The sequence below is a fragment of the Balaenoptera borealis genome (assembly GCF_965194805.1).
Source record: "Balaenoptera borealis genome assembly, chromosome: X".
Lineage (NCBI taxonomy): Eukaryota > Metazoa > Chordata > Mammalia > Artiodactyla > Balaenopteridae > Balaenoptera > Balaenoptera borealis.
Window position 1 is genome coordinate 14,089,931 of NC_138881.1, and position 16,339 is coordinate 14,106,269.

The 16,339-nt window shown below is 40.0% G+C and overlaps 1 protein-coding gene across 11 annotated transcripts in view; it reads left to right on the forward strand.

The window, feature by feature from the left end:
• REPS2 (RALBP1 associated Eps domain containing 2) overlaps positions 1–16,339 on the forward strand; it is a 226,399-nt gene that overhangs the window by 65,270 nt on the left and 144,790 nt on the right. For 7 of the 11 annotated variants that reach the window (XM_082375642.1, XM_082375650.1, XM_082375646.1 and 4 more), the window contains exons 2-4: positions 826–949; positions 11,567–11,715; positions 14,337–14,463. In XM_082375642.1, coding sequence (XP_082231768.1) covers positions 826–949; positions 11,567–11,715; positions 14,337–14,463 — 400 coding nt within the window. The remainder of the gene's footprint in view (positions 1–825; positions 950–11,566; positions 11,716–14,336; positions 14,464–16,339) is intronic. The other 4 variants (XM_082375645.1, XM_082375648.1, XM_082375652.1 and 1 more) reach the window with 1 other exon arrangement.

Below are 16,339 nucleotides of genomic sequence, written 5' to 3' on the forward strand. Positions count from 1 at the left end.
AGAACTTAAAAAATAATGAACTCAGATTTCCCTGGTGGCGCAGTGGTTAAGAATCTGCCTGCCAATGCAGGGGACACGGGTTCGAGCCCTGGTCCGGGAAGATCCCACATGCCGCAGAGCAACTAAGCCCATGCGCCACAACTACTCAGCCTGCGCTCTGGAGCCTGCGAGCCACAACTACTGAGCCCGCGTGCCACAACTACTGAAGCTGCGTGCCTAGAGCCCATGCTCCGCAACAAGAGAAGCCACCGCAGTGAGAAGCCCGCGCACCACGACGAAGAGTAGCCCCCGCTCACTGCAACTGGAGAAAGCCCGCGCGTAGCAACAAAGACCCAACGCAGCCAAAAATAAATAAATAAAATAAATAAATAAATTTTAAAAAATCATTAAAAAAATAATGAACTCATTTTTAATTTTGATCAACTAGGATAATCCACAAGTAGTGGTGATGACAAATCTGTTCTCTTTTCACCCCGGTGACTTTCTAGACTTTAGACTTTGTATATTACAATCCACCCCCTGAAAAAGTCACTCTTTTGTAAGAAGCTTAACAGCCATCCTTTGTCACCTTTATTTTTATCTTTGAAAGAGGAGGAATAATCACCCAGTCCTGAAACATCACGCGTAGGTAGAATTGAATTATCCAAATTGAAAACCTCCCTGCAAACTGGATGAAAAAGAATGCGACCAGCCTGTACCCGTAGGTTCTCCAGGGACTTTTTGGTTAGTTACCCCATGAAATCCGTGAGAGTTCATAATCTATTTTGTCTCATTTTGCTGTTCTGAAATGGAGTTTTCAGCATCCTTTCTCTTGTCTGTTTTCAGATCACAGAACTCTGTGGTGCAAAGCGGGTTGGTTATTTTGGTCCAACACAGTTTTACGTTGCCCTGAAATTAATTGCTGCAGCACAGTCTGGCCTCCCTGTGCGGATAGAGAGTATTAAATGTGGTAAGTATCTCCCATTGATACATTTTATTATCCATGACAGGTTTCCTGTTTATGAGAACCATTTTTAGTGGGTTTAAGGCCTGTTCTATAAGCATTTGTGGAATTTTTCCTTTCTTCTTCCAACTCTTGTTTAAAGTAAAATAAAACTTACCAGGTATCTTAGTGTTTTTTTTTTTTATGAGAAAAATTCAGATAGTGACCTGAGATTAGTTCCTTTTAACTCACTTGCAGTTAAAAATAGATTTCGTTCTTTAGCCGGAAAAGATTGGGACAGGATTCTAGAGCTTGTGGCAAAATAATAAGACCATTTAATTTTCCACTCGAGGAATCTATAATGTCATTTAAGGCTCTGTTAGGGCTGAGTAACTGGGAGAATTTGAGTGGAACTGCCCCTTCTGTCTCTCTTCTTTCCCTGCCAGGCACATCAGGTATGATCATCTTTTAATCTCCCAATTCTCAAAGCACTATTTTCATGATTGTTAAGTACTCGGGGGCTACCAAAGTTTTTGCAGAATGAATTTATCTTCTCAAAGTTTTGATTTACCATTTTCTTACCCTGCTATCCCTGCCCCCAACCCGCGACATACTTGAGCACTTAAACCAAAAGTAAAGCCCCAAACCCTTAGCATCATCTGCAGTGCTTCAGTCCTGGTTTTACCAGGCTGTTTAAAGAAGGTGATTATTCAGTGGATGTGCTGAGGTCCTTTTTTAGTTCACTCTGATGTGAATTACTTTCCTATGGCCACACAGCTATGCAGGAACTTTGTCCTTTTCCTCATTTTGAGATAAAAATCACTCAACTGTTCCTACCTATTCTGTGAAGTCCCTGGTGGACCTCAACGTGGGTTGAGGATTTATGGTTAGTCCATGACAACCTTGTAGGACAGCTGCAAATAGCAGAGAAGATTCTGATAGCTTGACTATGGGAAGTGAAGCCTTTTTACACTAACCATCAGTAGGCCGCAATCATCTTGCTAATCTTTATTAAAGGCTTAGTGGGTGCCAGACACTGTCTCATTTAGTCCTCATGACATCTACCTAAATTAGATAATTGTGTCAGTTTGCATTGCCTTCGATAAGCTGTGGTAACAAGTACCATTGAAATCTCAGTGCCTTAATGGAATAAAGGCTCGCTTCCTGCTTTGCGGTGGGTCAGGTTGAGTAACTTGCCTAAGGATTGTAAGGTTCTAACCAACTCTAGCCAGGAGCTCAGCCTCCAGTTCCCGTGCTCTTCATTGCTATGCAGAGTAGCCTCTTCTGGATGATTCTTTCTGTTTAGTAAGGTGCTGACTCGAATCTGTAATCCTGGATGTTTTCCAAATGGGAAAAAAAATATGACCCCCAAAGCATCCCTCAGTATTACAAAATTTGGTTCCTTGAAATAGGTTTCATGATGAAGTATTATTTCAGTGGCTGGTTTGGTGTCTAAGGGTCACTGCTATCATTCACTTGCTGTGATTTAGTTCAAAGTTACAGCTCACTGAATTTCGATTTGTGGTAGGCACTGATAGTTTCCATTCCATTGTAAATGGTCATTAAGCTTTATTGTAGTATCCCCCAACTTCATCTTCTGGAAGAGTTAAGAGCTGCTTTGTTGTATAAAAGAATAAACTTCTGACACCTTTGTTGCTTATATTTGGTTAGACTGAAGTCTTTTACCTGATTTGTGCTCGGATCTACAGCTTAATTTCCTGGGGGGAGGGGGTGAAAGGGATGGACTAAGTTATCACTTGTGTAAAGGATTAACCCTTTTCCCAAATACAAGGCTTTCTCCATTGTATTTTATAAATCCTGATGCTGCCTTTTGCCTCTGAGGGTTTAATTATACTCAGAGTTAATTCTGAATTTTCTTCCTTCATTTAAAGATTTATTAAATGATAGTTATTTGCAGTCAGCATATGTTGAGTAAGGATGAGGGCAAGACTGGGCCAAACTTTGAGCTGCTACTTAGCATTTTCTGATTTGTTGCTTGAAATACATTAGCTTAATGTTTGATGACACAAACCTTGAAGGCCAAAGAGAATGCTCTCTGAGAACCTAACCTGAAAAGCTACTGTCTCTAAAAGGCCCTATCACACCCAAGGAGTTGTGAGTCTACCCTTCCTTTTCTAAGAGTCATACCCTTATTTCATGAATGACATGTGCCTGTGTGTATGTGTGTGTTAACCTCTAACCCCTAGCCATTCCCATTTTGCTGAATACCCCTACCATATGCAGTTGCTTAAGCCAGGAACTTAGAAGCCATTCTTTTTTGTTTTGATATTTATTTTTTATTTTTTCTTATTTTTTGGCTGCACTGCACAGCATGTGGGTAGAAGCCCTTCTTGATTCCCCCCTTTCCCTCATTCACCATATAATCCATCAAAATCCACTGCGCATTCCCTCCATCTCTCTGCCTCTGCTAGACCAGGCCACCTGCAGCCACACCTGAGCACCACGATGATTTTGTCATTGGTTTCTTGGCCTTCTCTCTTCTCTACTCCAGTCTCTTTTCCCACACAGCCGTAAGAGTGGTCTTTTCAAAATAGCCACCAGTTCATTTTATCCAGCTTCTTGAAACCCTCCCAGTGGTTGCTTGTTGTGCACAGTGCTAAGTTCAAAGTCCCTACACTGATCTGTAAGGCCCTGCATAACCTAGTCTCTGCCTACTTCTCCATCCTCATCTCAAAACTCTTCTTCTTGCTTGCAGTCTGTCCCCCAGCCTTACTGGCTTTCTAGCCATTTCTGGGCCACCTCTTTTCCTGCTGTAGGAAAGACCATATGTTATGTCAAGGTGTTGGGTTGCTAGCGGTCTGTTCTTCCCCCTCTCCTTCCCATGCCGGCTCCTCCTCCTTATTCTTCAGGATTCCGAGGCTTTCCCCACCATCCTATCTAAAGTATGTCCTGTCAAATTAATTCATTAACAAAGGAACCAGCATGTAGTAAAGCTGGTTCAAGAACGTCAGAGGTATTTATAGTCATGGAAAGAAAGAATGCTGGAATAAGATTGCTAAATTACATATAAAATTGATTAATGCCCTACAGCACAATAAAACTGTAACTGGGTTATTATACTCTTTTCTAAGATAAAATTCATTTGCATTGCTGTCAGACAAGAAGTATTTGTTAGCTAACAGTTTTCTACAAGTTAATATCTACCCTTTCAGAATTGTAAAATGCCTAATCAAGAGTAAATGGTAACTTAAAAAGCACACATCCCTAGGGAATTAGGTAATCCTTGGATGGGCCTGTTAGATAATGCTAGATAATGTGGCAGTCCCCTCCCTACTTTATTCTCTCTCACCGCCTGCTCCTTCCTAGCACTTTTATCAGAGTTTGTAAATACTCCTTTACAGGTTTGACAAGTTTTTTGTCTGTCTTCCTCAGCAGTCTGCAAGTCCAAGGGGAAAGGAGGAGCATCTGGTAATCCCTGCACTGAGGGGCCTTGTGGGTACTCAGAGCATGTTTGTTGAATGAATGACTGACTGACTGAATGAATGAATGAATGAAGACATAAATGCCTATGCATGGGGAGCGAGTCTTAATCAGCTGCCACTCTTTAAACTCAAACATTTGGAATTCAGGTTCACCTGGACCTCCTGAGGGATGCCTACAGAAGTCATCTTTCTCAGGCTTTGGTTCCCACCCTCGTCTGCACTTGAGAATCATCTGGGTAACTTTAAATGCAAAATAAAAAATACAAGTACCTGGGGCCACCTGCAGAAATTATCATTAAATTAGTCTGGGGTGTGGCCTGAGCGCGGGGGGTTTTCAGAGCTCCCCAGGTGATTCTTCTGTGGAGCCAGGGTTGAGGGTGACTTCTAAAGACAGCTGGGTGGAGTATTTTCAGGAGCTTTGCTTAAGCTCTGAGTACAGATTTGGTCACATCAGGGCCTGAACTGGGGGTAGGCAAGAGGCGCCCAGGGCGTATAACTGTAGGGGGCGCTCGCTCCCTGGGCCCTGCAGGTGCTGACACTGCCTTTCCAGGGCCCTGAGAGCGCTGGCCCCAGGCTTCTCTCTGGCCTCACCCTAGTGGAAGCTGGGGCGACACGTTTGGTGAAAGCTGACTTAGAAGGGCGGACGGTGGGTGTGAAGTTCAGGGCCAGCAGAGAATTCCTGCAGAGGAAACCACGTGCGAACATTTGCCCTGGGAGCTCCTGTACCTTCCTCCTTTCCGAAGACAGGCCAAGAGTGGATGTGAGGACTGAGGGAAGGTGTAGTAGGGTCAAGAGTAGGGTTTTGAAGCTTTTTGGTGCTATGGGCCCCTTTGGCAGTGTGAAGCTTGTGGACCCCTTCTTGGGATAATGTTTTTGTTTTTTTTTTTTAAATCTTATTGGAGTATAGTTGCTTTACAATGTTATGTTAGTTCTGCTGTACAGCAAAGTGAATCAGGTATATTTATACATATATCCCCTCATTTTTGGATTTCCTTCCCATTTAGGTCACCACAGAGCACTGAGTTCCCTGTGCTATACAGCAGGTTCTCATTAGTTCTCTATTTTATGCATAGTACTGTATCTATGTCAATCCCAATCCACCAATTCGTACCCCCCCCTTCCCCCCTTGGTAGCCATACATTTTTTTTCTCTACATCTGTGTCTCTGTTTTGGAGTAATATTTTAAATGCGTACAACGATGTGGGATAATAAAGGAAAGCAATTAAAACTGACCCTTGAACAACTGGAGGGTTAATCCATGTGTAATTTATAGTCGGCCCTCCATATCCGCGGTTCTTCCACATCCATGGACCCAGCCAACCGCAGACCGTGTAGTTCTGTAGTATTTACTCTTGAAAAATATCCGCGTATAAGTGGACTCACAGCGTTCAAAGCTGCGTTGTTCAAGGGTCAACTGTATTTTGAAATTAAAACTGAGATATTTAAAAAAGTTGTCATATAGCAATATACATGCTTCTTTATTAATGTATTAAATAAAAGATCTGTGATCCAAATAACTAGCATACTTTCAGAGTAGTGATGAACATAAACAGTACTTCAGGATGTCCACAGCAACTGTAATGTGATATAAAAATATCTGATTTCGGCGGGTGACAAAGTTGCAAGCACTGCTAACGATATTACAGCAGTTCATTGCTTACATTCATAATTGAAAGAAATGCTAACTTATGGTTAGGGTAGGGAGAATAAAGATGTAATTTACTTTCTTATCCAACATGACAGACCCCTTGATTTTTTTCCACAGCCCCTTTAAAGGGGAGTCTCTGAACCCCAGTAGTGCAATAATGTGATTCATGTGGCTTCTAGGGCTGTGTTCCTCATTCCTGACCTGGTGGTAGTCTGGCACAGTCTATAGGGAAAGGAGAAAGAATTAGGACAAAGGAGTGAGTTATTTATAAAAGGAAATGTGTTCTATTTTAAGATGGTTTGTTTGGTTTCCTTTTGTTAAATGCTCTTTTATGAAATTGATAATGGATAATTGTAACTTACTCACCATCACCCCTCCAAAAAATTATAAGATCAGCCTTCCCACACCAGCCTTCACCTGCTCATCTAGCTATCTAGCTTCCCATTTCCAAATTAGCAACAAGTTTTTCCAAATTAACAGGTGGATAGTGCAAGTAGGCGATTATAAGGCTTTGATCAACCCAGGTTTGGGTTAGTAAGACCAACCTGATGTTTTTCCAAAGTAACTTAAGGAAAATGTGTGGGTTCGGCTTCACTTTGGAATTACTGAACATCGTTGTCATTAATTTTTGTTAACCTATAAGTAACTGGTATAAATGAATAGGCGACGAAGAGTAGTGGGAAGAGAAGGGAGCCCCAGGAGGCCAGGAGTGTTGTTAAGGCTGTAGCTCTGCCGCCATTTTGCTGCATGAGTAAGACAAGACCCACCCTCCCCTTCTTGGGCTTAGTTCCTCACCTGTAAGATGTGGATAATTCCAGTAGATTTTCTCTAGACCATTTCCCCCTGTGAAACGCCACAGTTTCAGCCTGAATGTTCAAACCTGCAATACAAAGACTATTTTAATTTTCAGGATGACAGTGTAGCCTAGTGGCTAAGAGTGTAGGCCCTAGCAGTAGACTACCTGATTTTGAATCCCTGCTCCATCACTCTTTATTTGTGTACCCTCAAGCAAGTTTCTTAATCTCTTTGAGCTTAAATGGCTCACCTGGAGAAGGGGTGTACCAGTAGTAGCTGCCTTGTAGTGTTTTTTGGTCAAGCATCTAAGCTGTGCTGTCTCATATGGTAGTCACTAGCCACCTGTGGCTGGCTATTGAGCATTAAAAATGTGTGTAGTGTGAGTGAGGAATTGAATTTTTAATTAAATTAATAATTAATTTAAATTAAAAACTCAAGTAATGTAAAATATTTTTCCATTAAATGCAAATGTATTGTTTTAGTAAGAGTACATTTTACTTGAACCACTGTATTGTGTAAGACAGGGGTCAGCAAACTTTTCCTGTAAAGGGCTAGGTAGTGGATATTTTAGGCTTTGTGAGCCATATGGCCTTTGTTGCAAATATCCAACTCTGCCCCAGAACTGTGAAAGCAGAAGTGGACAATATGTAAACAAAAGAGTGTGGCTGTGTTCCAGTGAAACTATTTATGGACATTGAAATTTGTATTTCATAATTTTCACATCCTGAAATATTTTTCTTTTGGTGTTTTCCAAACATTCAAAAACGTAAAACCCATTCTTTTTTTAATGGTAATGCTATTTTTTAAAACTGAAGTATACCTTGATGTACAATATTATATAAGTTACAGGTATACGGTACAGTGATTCACAATTTTTTAAGGTTATACTCCATTTATAGTTATTACAAAACATTGGCTATATTCCCTCTTGTACAATACATCCTTGTAGCTTATTTTGTACATAATAATAGGCAGCAGGTTGAATGTGGTCCATAGGTATATCCCCAAGATAAATGAATTAATGTCTGTCAAAAACCATTTATAAGAATGTTCACAGCAACTATATTCCTAATGGCTCCAAACTGGAAACAACCCAAATGTTCATCACAGGAGACTGGATTTAAAACATTTCAATATATTCATAAAAAATGGATTATTCCATAGCAATGAAAAAGAATGAACTATGTCTTTGGATGATTATGTGGTGCATTGGATGATTATCACAGACAAAGTTTTGGTCAGAGAAGCTGGTCACAAAGATTAATATTATACGATTCTATTATGTGAAGTTCTATAATGGCAAAGGTAATCTGTGGATTTAGAAATTAGAATAGGTTGCTAAATGGGACAAGGTGAGGGGATTAACTAGAAAGGGATATGAAGGCAAATTCTACATGATGGAAATGTATCTTAATTTGGGTGTTTGCTATGAGCTTATATATACATTTGTTAAAAGTCTTCAAGTGGTACACTTAAGCTTTATATGAATCATCCCTCCATACAAAATACTCCTTACGTAATTTAAGAAGAAATCAGTTAGTTGTTAACGTTTAACATTATAGTATTTCTTAGTCAAATCCAGATTTCTGGCCATAATGGTCCATATTCCTTCATAGCAACCATCAGCCAAACTGTGCTGTTCCAGTAGGGTAGCCAGTAGCCACACTACTGCGGCGCCTGGGTGCCTGAAATGTGGTGTATCTGAATTGAGGTCTGTGGTACAGGTAAGTACACATGGGGGTTTGAAGCATTAGTCTGAAAAAAGAGTGTAAACGATTATATTAATTTTTATCTTGATCACATGCTGTAATCTATAACATTGGGTTAAAATATACTAAATTAATTTCACCTGTATCTTTTGTGCTTTTTTTAACGTTAAAAAATTTTAATTGTGGCAAAATATATAGAACATAAAATTTACCATCTTCACCATTTTTAAGTGTACAGTTCAGTAGTGTTTAGTATATTCACGTTGTTGTGTGACCAATCTCCCCACCTTGCAAAATGGAAACTCCGCCCCCATTAAACAACTCCCCACTCCCCTTCACCCCCGGCCCATGGCACCCACCATTGTACTTTCTGTTTCTGTGAGTTTGACGATTGATCCCTCATGTAAGTGAAACGATGCAGTATTTGTATTTTTGTCACTGGCTTCTTCACTTAACATTTTTTTTTGGTAATGTAGCTACTACACAATTTACAGTGATATATGTGGCTGACATTATATTTCCATTGGACAGCGTTGGAGGACACTGCACAGCAGCTGCCACTTTGTAATTTGCCATTTGTTACTGCATTTATGCTGCTTATGTTTCTTCTCATGGATTGAGGAGATTGAAGTATGTCTTATATTCATGACTCCATCAAACATGGGAAAACAAAGGATTTTTTCACTTAGAGGGTCACATGTTTAAAAAAGGAGAGGCATAGTTTTCTTTGTGGAAGGGAAAAATAGTCATTTCTATTTAATATACAAAGCATTTATGTGTTCAAAGAATACAACGTAAGATACCATTATGAAACAAATGATTGCTGTGCTCATTGTGTCCTTGGCCCCTATCAGTATTTCATTTGAACTCTTGATGTGTTTCCTGGTGTTAATTCAGTTTGGGAGAAAAGATTCTAAACAACTACTACAAATAAATCTTCTCCTGTGATTACTTGACATAAATCACTGGATAGCAGGTACTTTATTGATTAATTTTCTAATAAAGTTGCACTATTAAATTTGGTGTACACATGACTAGGAAACAACATTCAGACTGAACATCAACAAACTAGAGTTTTACTTTTCACTTTTTAAAAGCTTGCAGCATTAAAAAAAAAAAAGCTTGCAGCAGCTTAAGAAAAATAGCACCTTCATTAAACTTTTCAATGATAGGGATATCATTATATATGGTTACAATTCTGTTAAGTGAGAGTTGTTTAAAACCTTGTAAACAAAGAAGGTACGGAGAGAAATTCAGCTGTATTTTGTCTTTTGCTATCTGGGGAGAGGGAGGTTCTTTCCCAGGTGAACAATTCTGGAGAAATGCCATAGCCAGGGAAGGAGAATGTGTGACGTGACGGTGTCTTAAAGGACAGCTGGGGGCTCTAGTGTAATAGTTGATATTCATCAGCCGGGTTTGTGTTCCATTGTTCCCAGAGTTATCTGTTGAACACCAGTGAAACGCTGGTCAGGGAGCTTACAAATGCCAGGCATTTACTTCTTTTCTCCCTCAAATAGGGCTTGGAAGTAGCATCATCTTCTCATGGGCAGATTAGAGTGCAAGTTATTTTATGTGATCTTGTTCCATTTTTTTTAGATCCTTTTTGCAGACTGAGCTGAAACAAATACCTTTCTGAGAAGAGAACCATAGGATTAGCTGATATTTGATTTACTAAGAATCTAGACTTTCTTTTTTCTTGCCTTTTTTCTTTTGAAGTCCATTCCTGCCTTGAGTGTTGGAGAGCTGCCATGGTTAGGGAAGAGTAAAACATTAAAAATGGTGGCCATCCTGTCTTTAGAGGAAAGTCTTGGTTTAATTTTCCAGATTGGTTATTCTATTTATGTCTCTTGGGCCCTTGGCTGATTGATCACGCAGGGATTTGTCATATTGCCTACTTCTTTAAATCAAATGTGGACATAGCAACTAAAAATAAACATGATGTGGATATTAGAGAACCAGGGGCCTTCTTTGCCTGGGGAGCTGGGATACTGCTTGCTGTTGCTAAGAGGTTTTCTGGCTTTAGCACAGCTTCAATCATTGGAAGTGCAGCTGTGTTTTTGGAAGAGGGAGCTAAGGGAAGGCAGAGGCACACTGATGAGTATTATCCCGAACAATGGATCCAGATGCAAATCATTATGCCTAATCCAGAATATTATACCCATTTTTGGCATTCTTTGTGCTGTGTTGTGTGTGATTTGCTGTGCTGAGAACTCGAAGTGTGCCAAGGTATCATTTCTGTTTTCAGAATAGTTTTGTTAGAAATTTGAAAGCTAAGTAAGTATACCAGACAGTTGGGTTTCAGCTCTTTGTGGCATAGAGTGTAGCTAATGGTTTTGACAGTAGAATCTGACTGAACGTTGGACTGATTGCTCTAACTTTATACCATTTTCCTTATTCCATTATGAAAAGACAACTGGAGATTGAGTGTGAAAATTCTTTAAGCGATGACATAAGGTGAGAAAGTGTTGTATGCAGTAAGTTTGTCCTGGGAATGAGGGGCCTTTCTGTAGGTCAGCAGCAGTGGCTGGTGAAGGGCCAGCTCTGCCACAGATGAGCTGTGTCTTCTTAGCTCCTTCTGGTCTGTTTCCACATCTGTAAAAGGAGGCTAATGATCATCTTACTGTAGTGAGTTGTGAGGATTAAATGAGTTAATATTTGCAGATCTTAATACAGTGTCTGGCATATAATAAGCACTATATAAGTTCTGCCTGCTACTGTTTGTCACTTGATACTGATTTCTACGATGTCACATCCTTTTTCTTGGTGCCGAACTGAAGGCTGAAGTGGGAGATCTGTCCAAAACCTGAATTTGTCCTGCGCTGATTCAACAGCATTTAAAAATGTTGAGCCAGGATACAGTGTTAAACTGTAGCATTTTTCTATTATGACATTATTATAGGAGTCCTCGTTGTGTTGAAATCAAATTTAATCTATATTTAGTGTTCTGGAATTTTTCCTCAGAAGTGACTCATCTTTTGGCCATTGAGTTCCCTTTTTTGCAGTTTTCAAATAAAGTCTCACTTGAGCTTCTCTGATTCTGCTCCTAAAGAACTGCCGCTGCCTCGCTTTATGATGTCAAAAACTGATGCTGAGATCCGGTTTGGGAACATGGCTGAGCTGCATGGAACTAAAGTTCAGATTCCATATTTAATCACAGAAAAAAATACCTTCAAAAGAATGGATGATGAGGATAAACAGGTAAATAGTCTGATCAGGCATGTCTGTTTGCTTTTGACCATGAATCCTCACAGAGTAGTGCCTCTTAGCTGCTGTCAAGCTTCCAGTGAATTGCACCATCTGGGTTACAATTATAGACTTGGAAGTGAGCCAGTAAAGTTTCCTTGTAGCAAGAAGAAGAGGCTGATGCATAGAAATTACCATGAGCCACCTATGGGCCATTTAGAGCTTACTTTAATGTAGAATTGTGTCTCAAGTAAGGCTACTGATTTAACACACTTACTTGATGTCTCTAATCACCATTTCCAAATGGGTTCTTCGAAATGTAACTTCTAGGAGTTTTTAATAAGTCCTTTCTTCCAAAAAAACCTGGAGAAAGGTTTCTCTGGTTAAATATGTTTGGAGAATGCTGCTTCATGGCCTATTCTTGGGGGAAAGGCTAAATACTCAGTCTTAGATGTTCACAGTGCACATTAGCACAGCAAAGGCCCCGAGAAGTCCTGCAATAAAGAGACCTGGAGATCGGCACTACTAAACTTCTTTCACCAGGGAATCCCTTCTTGGGGAGCATGTTTGGAGTGCCATGTTGGGAAATGCTGCCATTACATGTGTAGCCGGAACAAGAATAGGGTGGACGGGCTTTTAAAATTAGACCACTACTTGCAATAGTCAGATAGTGACTGGTAGAGACCAAAGTGTAAATTCCAGATGAGTGAGCCTATCAAGAAGAGGTAAAATAGACTTACACATTAGTGAACCCTCAGGGCATCAAGGTACATCTCATACTTCCAATGAAGATAAGGTACTGAATTATGCAGAAAAGTCAAATTATATTCAATTATAGTATCTTCTATAAGGAAGAGAAATCTGTTATGTTTAGGAAGACCAATCAAAATTTTTTCAAATGCAAGACAATTAAAGGATTAAGTCGGAAAACTAATGTATATGGCTCACCCTGATAATGCTGGATATTTGAGGTATTGTTGCAGAAGTTTCATATTTAAGGTAGGTGTAGCATGTTCTGTTGCTTTCATAATTCTCATACGTTTTAAACTAGTTCTTCAGGGATTGATTGATTGATTGATTGATTTTGTTTTATTTTTTTTAGGGATTTAGATAAAAAGGTGTACAAGCGCATACCTTGGAGGTAGTGCGGGTTCGGTTCCAGACCGCCACAATAAAGCGAGTCACACGACTTTTTGGTTTCCCAGTGCATACGGAAGTTACATTTACACTATACTGTAGTCTACTAAGTGTACAAGAGCATTATGGCTAAAAAAAACCCCAGTGTATATACCTTAATTAAAAAAATACTTTATTGCTAAAAACTGCTGTCATTTTAGCAAGTAGTAGTAGCGTCAAGGATCACTGATCACAGATTACCATCAAAATACAATAGTAATGAAAAAGTTTGAAATATTGTAAGAATTACCAAAATGTGACACAGAGATGTGAAGTGAGCAAATGCTATTGGAAAAATGGTGCTGATAGACTTGCTTGATGCAACGTTACCACAAACCTTCAATTTGTTAAAAAAAAAAAAAAAGTAATATCTGTGAAGCGCAATAAAATGAAGTATGCCTGTATCAGAATCTTCAGCCAATACTCTTTGGCATGTTTTCCCACCAGCATTTGGAGAGGAATGAGGGTCCACTATCCCAGGATGGTTGGATTCCCTGGGAACTTTCCAGGCCCATCCCCTGGCTGCATGATTGAGGACACATCCTTTCACTTCAGTCTGGGTTTATGCTAGGCCCACCCAGTCTGTGGGTGTGAGCTTACAATTCAAAGCAAATATTCTTTTTTTTTACTTGAAAAAGAGTACTTGATTAGTATCTCAGATTGCATTGTTATTATTATTTTTGACTAAGAGCACCTGTATATTCTCTATATTGATGAAAAGTACTGTTTCCTTATTACTTGGGTATTCCAAAGTTACCAGTCTATTGGTAGCATTAAAAAAAAAAAAAAAAAAGGAGGAAGCCCAGTAGCCGAGTAAGAAGGTTGCTTGTCTTGCCTGGGGTCCTACATAAAGTTCACATTCGAGTTGAGATTTGAATTGTAGTTTATTAAGGCTCCATCCTAGTGTTCAGGGATAGGCTAGTTGGAGTGGTTTACCCATAATGAATTGTTTTGCAATTTCTCAGTATAAAAAACAAAGCTGGCATTTTACTTTGGCTAGCCAGCTCCCAGAATATTTAGCATTAACCATTTAAAATATTAAAAAAATATCCACATTGTTGGAAGACTTGATAAGTGTAAATCCAGGAAATAGGAGCCTTTTTTAATGAATGAAAATTGAATCTATTCACGAAGAGATCAAAATTGGGGAGTATGAATGTTATTTCATGTGATCAGTGTCTTTCGTTTCCCCAAGGAAAATATTATTGGAGTAACTGCAAGTGTTTCAGGCTTGTTTTAGTAATTTAGGTAACTGAGCTCTGGCGAGACTGTTCTCTGGGAGACTTTTGAATCCTCAGACACTGCTTTTTAACCAAGCTGCGTTTCTGAGAAAACATCTCCTCCATTTATTAAAGCAGCCGGCTTACTGGCAGTAGAGTTGTGTTATACTTCATAACTGCAGCTCAGAGCGCCGGGCTCCTTGAGTGATCGTCTCTGAACTCTGCTCTGGTTCTTTGAAGCAGGAAACGCAGTCTCCCACGATGTCACCCCTCGCCTCCCCTCCTTCTTCCCCGCCTCATTACCAGAGGGTGCCCTTGAGCCATGGCTACAGCAAACTGCGGAGCAGCACGGAGCAGATGCATCCAGGTAAGAGGCCAGCTGTCCCAGGCAGTGCCTTAGAGGCTTCTTCATCTATCGGGCAGCAACGCCACCAGCTGCTGAGCCTCCTGACTTAATTACCTCTGGCTTTGGAGACAGGGCTCAATTTAATTTTATACTCTCAAGCAAGGTTCAAAAAAAATATAAAATGAAATCTATGTTAGTAATGCCCTGTTTTCTGTCCTACAAACTAGTTCATCTTTAGACTTGTAGATAATGATTTAGATGATTTAATCCTTCATATACAAATTTCGTTACACAGGAACATAGCACATGAAGGATTTGTATTGTTTTGGAATTGTTATTCCTTTCTGCAAACCTACCAAACATATGATAACTGCTCTTATGAAACTACTTAAAAAATAGAATTCTGCAGAAGAGTTGATTCAACCTTTAAAGACTGAGCACATAAATGAAAATATTTAGCTCTTGTGTTTGGGAATAAGAATAAGCGAAATGCCAGGGGAGGCATTGTGCTCAGGTGTGTGAAGTGCCCAGTTGTGGGGTTGCCTGCTTGCTCACATTTGCACTGTGCTGGCCATGTTAGTGATAAAATACGTTAGTTGGTTCTGAGAATGACTTGCAGAGTTGGCTCCCTAGGCTGCAATGCTTAAAGCTCCATAAATTCACTGCAGCATCTTGTCCTTGTGGGGCTCAGGTTCCTAGTTTAAGATATGACCAATTAAAGGTATTCTAGAATTGGATATCCGTAACTCCCTCCCTCCCCGCCTTTTTTTAAAATTCTGTGAGCTGTAACTGAAAGTGACCCAGTTTCTGCAGGTTTTTGCTGCATTGAAAATAGTGATGACTTCTAGAGGGACACAGATTAAAAAAAAATGTGTGCTAGGCTGGACTAAAGAGAAACTATGATCTTGCCAAGAGAAGCAGGTGTAGCATGACGGAAAAATCTTTTGATTGGAATCAGAAGGTGAGGGTTTATGTGACTAGCTATGTGACCTTGGGCAAGCCACTTACTGCTCTGAACCATGATTTTCCTCTCCTCTTTTTAAATGGAGTCATAGTATCCTATAGGGGTGTTGTTAGGATAAGCGAGAGCATGAGTATAAAATCTGATTGGAAATTGAATCCTGTGCAAATGCAAGATAATGCTGTTGGGGGATAGCAACGAAAAATCACTCCCCTGGAACCTGAGTGTCCCATTGGTGTCTGAAACAAAACAGGGTTGAGAATTCTTCATTTTCCTTATAGTCTCTCCTGCCAAATTTCCCTATTTTTAGAAGTGGGGTTTTTTTTCTTAATTTCATCTGGTTTGGAAATTGGAGTCCTATGCCTAGCATGGTGCCTAGTTTTTGGATTTTAGTTCACAGGTGAGTAGTTTTTTGTTCTACCGAGTCACCGGGTTCTACTCTTTTTTTCTGGTATTCCTTAAAAAACCTGTCTGTACCAGCTCTCTCTGCTTCATGCTCCATTTTCTCCTCATTCCATTCAAATTGGGCTTTCATTCCCCCAGTGGCAAGGAAATGACCTGCTTCTCTCCTTCACTCTTTTAGCGGTGTGTGTCAAGGTTGTCCGTGCTTTCATTCTTTCTTAGCCTTTTTTTTAAAAAAGTGAGGTAAAATTTACATATGATAAAATGCACACATTTAAAATCTTCAATTTGAGGGACTTTCCTGGCGGTCCAGTGGTTAAGACTTCGCCTTCCAGTGCAGGGGTGCGGGTTTGATCCCTGGTCAGGGAGCTAAGATCCCACATGCCTTGGGGCCAAAAAAAAAAAAAAACCCAAACAAAAAACCACCCCAAAACATAAAACAGAAGCAATATTGTAACAAATTCAATAAAGACTTTAAAAATGGTCCACATCAGGACTTCCCTGGTGGCGCAGTGGTTAAGAATCCGCCTGCCA